Genomic DNA, 10,885 nt, shown 5'->3' with positions numbered 1-10,885 from the left:
GTCCAGCGCTCTGCAGTTTAGCATGATGTGAGTGTAAATGTGCATAGTCTAGAGCTCTTCAGCCTCCTCAGAAAGTAAAGGAGTTGATGAGCTTTCCTGATTGTGTAGTGTGTGTTCTGGGACCATGAGAGGCTGCACAAGATGTGCACTCCCGGGAGTTTGAATCTGCTCATAATTCCCACAACTGTGTCTCCATGATAATATTGCTTTAAATCTTGCTTCTTCATCGTTTCAGTACCAGTGACTGCATCCTCTGCTGTCTATCCCCTGCATCTGCAAATAATTTTCTAAGTCTCTTTTCCTCATTTTTCTCCTAAGACTCTCCTTAACCATGCTCTTGAGCAAGTTACACCTTGCACAGCTGGTGTACAGTTTTGTTTGCTAGCAATTCTGTGAAGCACCTTGAGACATTATATGATGTGAGCGATACTACATAAACAGCAGCTGTTATCTTTATGTGGTTCTTGTGAAATAGCACAACTCTCATTTTTACCCGAGAGGAAAATCCTCCATTTGAGATTCCTTCTGAAAGTCAGGTATAGTCAGAAAGATTCCTTCTGTACTACCCAGGTATAGTCAGTCTAGATGTGGGCTCTGGACTCTGGAGTGGAGCTTAAACCTATGATCTTTTGACTCTGGAATGTCACCATCAATTGAGATGTGGCTGTCAGCTGAGTTTTGTGGTATTGAACAGTAATTTGAGCATGATGTCACGTGTACATGAAAATATACAGTGAATTACATCACTTGCGTCAAATCAACGAGGGTGGCGCTGGGAGCAACTTGCAAGTGTCCCGATGCTTCCGTCGTCACCATAGCATGCCCACACCTTACTAACCCCAGCACTAACCTGTACATCATTGGAATGTGGGAAGTATCTGGAACTCCAGGAGTGAATCCACACAGTCACGGGGAGAACGTGCAAACTCCTTATAGACAGTGGCGGGAATTGAACCCTGATCTGTGATCACTGGCGCTATAAAGTAATTGTGCTAACCAGTATGCTACTGTGCTGCCCATTGTATACAATATCATCATCATCATCGATATGTGTCGTATGACATGGGCGATCGTGGTCTTTTGATTATGATTGCTCTTGGCAAATTTTTCTTCAGAAGTGGTTTGCCTTCTTCTGGGCAGTGTCTTTACAAGACAGATGACCCTAGCCATTATCAATACTCTTCAGAGAATGTCTGCCTGGTGTCAGTGGTCACATAACCAGGACTTGTGATATGCACCAGCTGCTCAAATGACCATCTACCACCTGCTCTCATGGCTTCACGCGACCCTGACTGGGGGCTAAGCAGGTACAAAGCCTTATCCATGGGTGATCTGCGGGGTGGTGGAGGGAATGAGTGCCTTACACCTCCTTTGGTAGGGATGAATCCCCCACCTGGAATATATAATGTATATAAGGTATTGCTCCTTGTTATTATGGTAGGAATGTTCATCTCATTTGTCAAGTAAAGTGATTGGTTTCAAGCTCTGAGGTGGGATCTTTGAATGATGCAATAATATTTTTTGTTTGTCATAACACCACAGATATTGTCTCTTCAAGTATTTATATAAGTCCTGTTAAAGTTGTTACTGAATCTATAAGGAGAGGTTGGACAAACTTGGATAGTTTTCTCTGAAGCGTCAGAGGCTGAGGGCAATGTGTTAGAAGTACATTAAAGTTGTGAGAGCTGTAGATAGTCAGAGTCTTTTTCCCAGGTTGGAAACATCAAATATTAGAGGACATACCTTTAAGGTGAGAAAGGGAAAGTTTAAAAGAGATTAGCATGGCATATTTTTTTCACACAAACTGGGGTAAATAGAACCCACTGTCAGGGGAGGTAGTGGAAGCAGATACGATAGTAATGTTCAAGATGCATTTAGTCCGGTGCATGACCAGGCAGGGTACAGAGGGATTTAGACCAATTGCAGGTCAATGTGCTGTTTAAATTGGCTTCAGTGTTGGCATGGATATCGTAGGCCAGGGGTGTCAAACTCATTTTAGGTCACGGGCCGGATTGAGCAAAATGCAGCTTCATGCGGGCCGGATCAGTCGGACGCGTGCGAACGCAGCTTTCGTTGCCTCCGTTTTTTCAGCCTGCTCTCATGTGTCTCAGTCTCTGCTATAACTACAAAGTGTTTCACTTTACAAATTCCGTTTCTTATGAAGAAGACTGCCGAGCAAGACTGCCGAATAAACACTAAAAACCCTGAAAACTTGGTACCTGAATAAACTCAGCATTAGCCATATCATATGCCATAGGCGCTTCGATTACAGGGGCCAGCTTTAATAGTAATTAGATATTATCTCGCGGGCCAAAGATAATTCCACCGCGGGCCGGATTTGGCCCGCGGGCCTTGAGTTTGACATATATGTCGTAGGCCCAAGGCTGTTCCCAAATATTTCCCTTCAATATTTTGAACTCTTGTCTGTTAAAAGTGCAGGTTTGGTTAGTGCAGTAAAAAGTTCGTACAGTGAATGAAGTTTGTACTGACCGCTGTGAAGTCAGTGGGTGCCAGTTACTTACTGATTGCTGTAACAAGCTGCGCGATGAGGATTAATTCCATAGTGTGTTTGTCCTGGTAAAGTGTCAAGCCTCAGCTGAGTTACTCCCCATGGTGAATTGAGCGCAACTGAAAGATTACTCACCTTGGCAACTAAATTAATTCCCTGGAATGACGATTAATTGGGACAGCCTACACCCTATTACTCAACCTCCCTTCCCAGCAGTGGAATGGTTGCAGTGTTTATCATATGTTGTCATTTAGCTAATTTTGAATACTTCCCAAGCATCAATAATGTTACTTACACCATGTATTGCAATTTTTAAGTGAAACCTGATATTTTAAAGTGAAATTATTGATTGTTAAACAATGAATAAATAAGCTCTGGATGACGGGGAAGATTGGAAGGCCGTTAGTCTTGTACTTCAGTGTATTGGAAAACTGTAGTTTAATGAATTAGCCGGATCAATGTACTACAGTGATCTAATTTCTACACTTCTGAGCAACATTTCCAGCTTCATGGACCAACCATTGCTCTGAGCAAGAAATTTTTACACAGCCTGATAACTGCGCGGTACTTTAAAAGTTTTTTTTTCTGTAGTGTGCACATCAAAGAAAACACAAACCACAACTCACAACATAAGTAAACAATGTCAGGCTGCACACCCATGCAGCTTAGAGGGTGCAGTGCTTCTGAAGATGTGCAAAGTTTCAGTTCCTCCAGAAGTTTGACCAAACAGCCGATGTGCGAAACTTAACTAATCGTTGGAGGCAAAGCAGCTGTTTTCCTCAAATACCTTGGGAGTTACCAGCCAACCTTTCAAGGATGCTGTGTGAATGCTACACTGTTGAAGGTACTGCTCGTTGGAGTGGATTGTGTACTTAAGCCTGGTCTGTCGTCTCTGTTTGGCACTATAAAGCAAAAGATCCTGTACTTCCTGACCAGATCGTAATTCCTCAGGCAACATCACTAAAACTGATGATCTGCTCATGATTGCATTGCAGTTCTGCTCAGTTTGTGGGTGCTTGCTATGTGTCAAAGTATTTCTACATTATTACAATGATTTTACTTCATTGGCTTTAAATTGCATGGACATAATCTTAATTGCAAATGAAGTTGAACAATGTTTTTATTAGAAACACAAAATCTTGACCAGAACATGGATAGGGTCATCCTTGTTGTGGAGTAATAGCACAGAGACAGGCCTTTTGGCCTAACATCCATTCTGAATTGTCCTCTCCTTCTAGTTCACCAACCTCCACTACTGAAGATTATGAAAATTAAGGAGGGTGATCACTGAATCATCTTCCAAAATTTCCACAACCTTTAATGGTATTCTACCCCAGTAAAAATCTTCAAGTTATTTTGTTTCAAAGGCTTTAATTAAATACATCAGCAGATTCTAAAATACCTTATGCTTATGGAAACACTTCTTAGCTTAGCAATCTGGCAATGATTTTTTTTTAACTTGGTCAGACTCCGAACCTAGAACTCTACAAGAGCACTGTAATGGCATTAACTTGACTTTGCTATGGATATGTCATGAGGGCGGAATTTGAAACCTGTTGGATTCTTTTAGGTCCAGATGTGTCACTGAATCCTGATACCTTTGAGAGGGACCTGCTGCCCCATCAGGAAGTGGTTCTGAAGGCCGGGCTAGAGAAAGCCATTAAACACAAAGACAAACTATTGGAGTACGATAAAACCAGGTAAGAGAAAGAACATAACACAGTCTCTGTCTCATTGAGTAATTTGAATCAAAAATATGATTAAACATCTGCAAATGTTACAATTAACTCTGACATTCTCACACTAGTTTTGTGACTATGAAGTTATTCGGAGGATCATAAAAACGCTATCTGGATAATAGTGTAGGAATTAAAACTCTTAGTTAAATAGATCCAGTAGTTATTCATCTGGAGTATCTGGTCATATTTGGTCACCGTATCTCATTTGGATATAATGGCCTTTGAAGATGTTACATCACAGATTCATTGGATTCATCCCCCTTCTTTTCCAGTGCTGATGAAGGATCTTGGCCTGAATTGTCAATTCTTTATTCCATTCCATAGATGCTGCCTGACCTGTTGAGTGCCTCCAGCATTTTGTATGTGTTCCTCTGGATTTCCAGCATCTGCAACTCTCTTGATTTTATTTATTGGAATTACACTGTGACTGAAAGGAATAAAATACAAGGAGGGTTTTCAAAAACTCAGTGGGTTCCCTTGAGCCTCGATTAAATCATGGTAGTCTGACTGAAGTATTAGAAATAATTAAAAGATTTGACAGAATATACAGACAAAGAAACAAGATTCTGTATTAAACACCCAGTATAAGGCAACATGGTCTTAAAACTGGATGATTATGAGTGATATTAGGAAACATTTTTAATAGGAAAGGTAGTGGTAAAAGCTCTTAAGCTGAGATCAATGAATTACTTAAAAACCTCATTAACAAATCTTAATGTATTAAAAGGATAAGGAATGAGGTTGGATTTAAGATGTTGATCCACTATCATGTAAATAAATAAGGAGATTGTTTTGTATAGTAAATACTGTAATTCTATTATATGTTCAACATTTGGAGTGAATATTTATTCAAGTTTTTTAAAGAAAAAACAACTTTACAATGAATTATTGATGCAGTCAGCTTGGTTATTGGAAATGGCTGAACATTTTGCATTTTTGTGCTGTTAGTCTAAATGCTGGTGCACAAATTCTCTATGCTGCTCACTATCCTCTCTATAGAGAGCTTTGTGTGTAAGCAATTCTGATTCTGATTTCCATGAGGATTCTCTTTGTACAGTGAATCTTTCATCCCTTCTGTAATCCTAAAAGAATAGAAAATGGTAGAAGTGCTCTGCAAACCAAGCAGCATCCATGGTAGTAGAGGAAATGTTTCAAGTTAAGGGCTCTTCCTTACAGTGTAAACTCAATGAACAAGCATCTCATAAGTTGTAGGGAGTAGAAGGGTAGAGAAAATGGATGCAATGTCTGTGATAGGACGTAGACCAGAGTTGTCATGGGAATGGTTTCTTTTAAAAACTGACCAAAGAGGAGGAAAATAAGGAAGAAATTGAATCTGAAAAGCGCTACCACATCTGTAGGGAGATTATTGGATATTGTTAAATTCAATATTAAGTCCCAGAAGCAATGACCTGCTCAGATGGAAATTGATTTGCTGTTCCTGAAGCTTGTTTTGGGCCTTACAGGAGGTCTTTGGGAGGCAGAGGTCAAAAAGGTTAGAGTGGGAGAGGAATAAAGTGACTGGTGACTGGAGGCTCAAGATTGCCATGCAGACAGACATTGTGCAAAGCGGTCATTCAACCTGCACTTTGTTCCTGCACGGTAAACAAGTGAATGTGGTGAGCACTGAATGCAGCACACTAGCTTCTATCAGGTGCAACAGTTTCACCTGAAATCCAAGGTAACACCTAAGTAAAAGATTGCTTCCTTGGCTGGTGGGAAGAGGTACCAAAGCTAGATAACCTGCTATTAGTTGTCTGTTAGCCATCTCTTATTCTCCTTGGGTTGTACAGTGGCATAGATAGTACAGCTGCTGCCTCACTGTTACAGCAGCTTAGGTTCAACCCAGGCCTCTTGTGCTGTCTGTGTGGTATTTGCATCTTTTCCTCCACGTGCTCCAGTTTTCTCCGCATCGCAAAGGTGTTTAGTGTTGGTAGGTTTATTATCCTGTAAATGACTGAATGCATAGGTGAATGGTAAAAGCATGGGAATTGATGGAAATGGTGGGATAATAAAAGAGCATTAATATAGGATTAGTGTAAATGGGTGCTTTATAGAACGTAATGGGCTGAAAGGCCTATTTCTGTGCTGTATCACTCTGACTCAGTTTCCTGGGGCTCCTAAATTGTGGTTCCATTGTCAGACTGAATGTATTCATGCAGAAGGGCACCATACAAGTACTCCACTAAATCAACCTACTTAAAAGTCAGTCATTGAGCTGGTTTAAGACTCCCACCCCCCCATCCCCAGGTCCTACCTCTCACTTTAAACATATGCTGTCTTGTTTCAACATGGGGGGAAAAAATTACTATCTACCCCATGTCTCCCTCTTATAATCTTTCATACCTCTTTCAGGTCACTCTTCAGCCTCTTCTGCTCTGGAGAAAACAAGTCTAGCCACTCCGAATTCTCCTTGTAAATGGAATGTTCCAAGCAACTTCCCCGAATTCTCCTTGTAAATGGAATAGACAATAGACAATAGGTGCAGAAGTAGACCATTTGGCCCTTCGAGCCTGCACCGCCATTTTGAGATCATGGCTGATCAATTCCTATCAATACCCGGTTCCTGCCTTGTCCCCATATCCCTTGATTCCCCTATCCATAAGATACCTATCTAGCTCCTTCTTGAAAGCATCCAGAGAATTGGCCTTCACTACCTTCCGAGGCAGTGCGTTCCAGACCCCCACAACTCTCTGGGAGAAGAAGTTTTTCCTTAACTCTGTCCTAAATGACCTACCCCTTATTCTCAAACCATGCCCTCTGGTACTGGACTCTCCCAGCATCTGGAACATATTTCCTGCCTCTATCTTGTCCAATCCTTTAATAATCCTATATGTTGCAATCAGATCCCCCTCAATCTCCTTAAATCCAGCGTGTACAAGCCCAGTCTCTCTAACCTCTCTGCGTAAGACAGTCCAGACATCCCAGGAATTAACCTCGTGAATCTACACTGCACTTCCTCTACAGCCAGGATGTCCTTCCTTAACCCTGGAGACCAAAACTGTACACCATACTCCAGGTGTGGTCTCACCAGGGCTCTGTACAAATGCAAGAGGATTTCCTTGCTCTTGTACTCAATTCCCTTTGTAATAAAGGCCAACATTCCATTAGCCTTCTTCACTGCCTGCTACACTTGCTCATTCACCTTCAGTGACTGATGAACAAGGACTCCGAGATCTCTTTGTATTACTCCCTTACCCAACTCTATACCGTTCAGATAATTATCTGCCTTCCTGTTCTTACTCCCAAAGTGGATAACCTCACACTTATTCACATTAAACGCCATCTGCCAAGTATCTGCCCACTCACCCAGCCTATCCAAGTCACCCTGAATTCTCCTAACATCCTCATCACATGTCACACTGCCACCCAGCTTAGTATCATCAGCAAATTTGCTGATGTTATTTTCTATGCCTTCATCCAAATCGTTAACGTAAATGGTAAACAGCTGTGGTCCCAATACCGAGCCCTGTGGCACCCCACTAGTCACCACCTGTCATTCCGAGAAACACCCATTCACTGCTACCCTTTGCTTTCTATCTGCCAACCAGTTTTCTATCCATGTCAATGCCTTCCCCCCAATGCCCTGAGCTTTGATTTTACCCACCAATCTTCTATGTGGGACTTTATCAAATGCCTTCTGAAAATCGAGATACACTGCATCCACTGGATCTCCCCCGTCTAACTTCCTGGTTACATCCTCGAAAAACTCCAACAGATTAGTCAAGCATGATTTACCCTTGGTAAATCCATGCTGGCTCGGCCCAATCCTATCACTGCTATCTAGATATGCCACTATTTCATCCTTAATAATGGACTCTAGCATCTTTCCCACCACCAATGTCAGGCTGACTGGTTGATAGTTCTCTGTTTTCTCCCTCCCTCCTTTCTTAAAAAGTGGGATAACATTAGCCATTCTCCAATCCTCAGGAACTGATCCTGAATCTAAGGAACATTGGAAAATGATTACCAATGCATCCGTAATTTCCAGTGCCACCTCCTTTAGTACCCTAGGGTGCAGACCATCTGGACCTGGGGATTTGTCAGCCTTCAGTCCCATCAGTCTTCTCATCACCGTTTCCTTCCGAATGTCAATCTGTTTCATTTCCTCTGTTACCCTATGTCCTTGGCCCATCCATACATCTGGGAGATTGCTTGTGTCTTCCTTAGTGAAAACAGATCTAAAGTACTCATTAAATTCTTCTGCCATTTCTCTGTTTCCCATAACAATTTCACCCAATTCATTCTTCAAGGGCCCAACATTGTTCTTAACTATCTTCTTTCTCTTCACATACCTAAAAAAGCTTTTGCTATCTTCCTTTATATTCCTGGCTAGCTTGCGTTCGTACCTCATTTTTTCTCCCCGTATTGTCTTTTTAGTTGTTCTGTTGTTCCTTAAAAACTTCCCAATCATCTGTCCTCCCACTCTCTTTAGCTCTGTCATATTTCCTTTTTTTTAATGCTATGCAGTCTCTGACTTCCTTTGTCAACCACTGAGGCCCCTTTCCCCCCTTTGAATCCTTCCTTCTCTGGGGGATGAACTGATTTTGCACCTTGTGCATTATTCCCAAGAATACCTGCCATTGCTGTTCCACTGTCTTTTCTGCTAGGCTATCCGTCCAGACAACTTTGGCCAGCTCCTCCCTCATGGCTCCATAGTTTCCCCTGTTCATCTGCAACACTGACACCTCCGAGCTGCCCTTATCCTTCTCAAATTGCAGATAAAAGCTTATCATATTGTGATCACTACCTCCTAATAGCTCCTTTACTGCGAGATCGCTTATCAAATCCTGTTCATTACATAACACTAAATCCAGAATAGTCTTGTCCCTGGTCGGCTCTCGTACAAGCTGTTCCAAGAATGCATCCCGTCTAAGCAACTTCCCGGTAATCTGATCTGCATCTTCTCAGTTCAACCATGTCCTTCCTATAGTATAGCAACCAGAACTGCACACAGTAGTCCAGGCCAAACCAATGTTGTATAAAATCTTAACCCAGTGTCCCAGCTTTTGTATTCTAAGCCACAATCACTGTGGGCAAGCAACTCTGATGAGACTCAAGAGATTGAAGTTGTTGGAATATGGAGCAAAGAAAAAATTGCAGGAGGAACTCAGCGAGTTGTGCTGTGTCTGTGGCTGAGGGTGCTGAGAAGCTACCGATGAAATTCCATGTCAAGGCGCTGCATCAGACCTGATTTTTGGTCAAGCATTTTATATACTTCGCCATCTTGTGACCTGTGCTCCCATTTTCAGAGGTCAATGAACTTGTACACTAAGGTCCCATTGTTCACCAGCTCTCTTAGCACCCTACCATTTACTCGCATGTTGTACTCTTGTGTGCATTCTCAAATATATCTTCCTGTATTTGTCAGAATTAAATTCCATTTGCTGTTGCTCTGTCCAACTTTCCAGCTGATTTATATTATGTTGTAACAGTGAGCACCTGCCTCACTATCCATAGCACCACCAATTTTTGTAACATCTGCAAACCCACCTCATACATTCAGCCTCTTTTCTCTTGTGGGAGGAATTGATAGTATGTTATTCAGAAGTGATGATGATTCATCAGGCTTTGTGTGTGAAAGAGTTCCATTATATTCCTACTGTTTTATTGGATTTTCCACTCTCCCCCCCCCCCCCCCCCCCCCCGCCGCCCAATGGGTTTAAGGCTGAGGAAACTGGTTTCCTTCCTAGCCATGCTGAGGAAGAATAAGTGATATTGAATCCAAGAGTTCACAGTGAATAGCTGGTCCCGGATATAGGTTGGGATGTGGAGGATGAACTGGGAAGTGTATTGAGGCTTAACCAGGAACTTTTAAAAATGCATTTATATAACATTTATTCATATAATAAAGAAAATTACATAACATTATAGAACACTATCAAACTCAATTTGCTGTGAACCATATTTATTAGTGGCCAAAGGGTGAGTTAAGAGCAGGGCTTTATGGGGTATATTAAAGGAAAAGGGGGTGGGTGGGAAGAGGACTATTTTAAATAGGGGATGGTGGTATTCTGGCTTTCAAAGGTAAAATGAGGTATATTCATCAATAGTGGATTGTTGGAAATCAGGTGTGCTGAGAAGAAAATCTCAGAATAAAGTTTATTATCATGCGTCATGAAATTTGTTAACTTAGCAGCAGTACAATGCAATACTTGATAATATAGAAAAAACAATAAGTAAATTAATTACAGTAAGTAGATATCTATATTAAATATTTAGATTAAAATAGTGCCAATAGAAATACACTAAAAGTAGTGTTCATGGGTTCAATGTCCATTTAGAAATTGGTTGGCAGAGGGGAAAAAACTGTTCCTGAATCACTGAGTGTCTGCCTTCAGGCTTCTGTACATCCTTCCTGACAGTAATGATGAGAAAAGGGCATGCCCTGGGTGTTGGAGGTCCTTAAAAATGGATGCTGCCTTTCTGAGGCACCACTTCTTGAAGATGTCTTGGATACTACAGAGGCTAGTACCCAAGATGGAGCTGACTAATTTTACAACCCTCTGCAGCTTCTTCCAGTCCTGTGCAATAGCCCTCCATACCAAACAGTGTTGCACCCAGTTAGAATGCTCTCCACAGTACATCTGTAAAGTTTTTGAGTGTTTTAGGTGCAAACCAAATGTCTTCAAACTCCTGA

General features: G+C 41.6%; 1 protein-coding gene across 1 annotated transcript in view; it reads left to right on the top strand.

Moving 5' to 3' along the window:
* trip4 (thyroid hormone receptor interactor 4) overlaps window positions 1-10,885 on the top strand; it is a 112,521-nt gene that overhangs the window by 21,967 nt on the left and 79,669 nt on the right. Inside the window, exon 6 of the mRNA XM_073024930.1 lies at window positions 4,080-4,209. Within this exon, the coding sequence (XP_072881031.1) occupies window positions 4,080-4,209 (130 nt within the window). The remainder of the gene's footprint in view (window positions 1-4,079; window positions 4,210-10,885) is intronic.

This window comes from Hemitrygon akajei, chromosome 21 (assembly GCF_048418815.1).
Source record: "Hemitrygon akajei chromosome 21, sHemAka1.3, whole genome shotgun sequence".
Classification (NCBI taxonomy): Eukaryota; Metazoa; Chordata; class Chondrichthyes; order Myliobatiformes; family Dasyatidae; genus Hemitrygon; species Hemitrygon akajei.
This window is presented reverse-complemented; position numbering and strand designations above follow the sequence as displayed.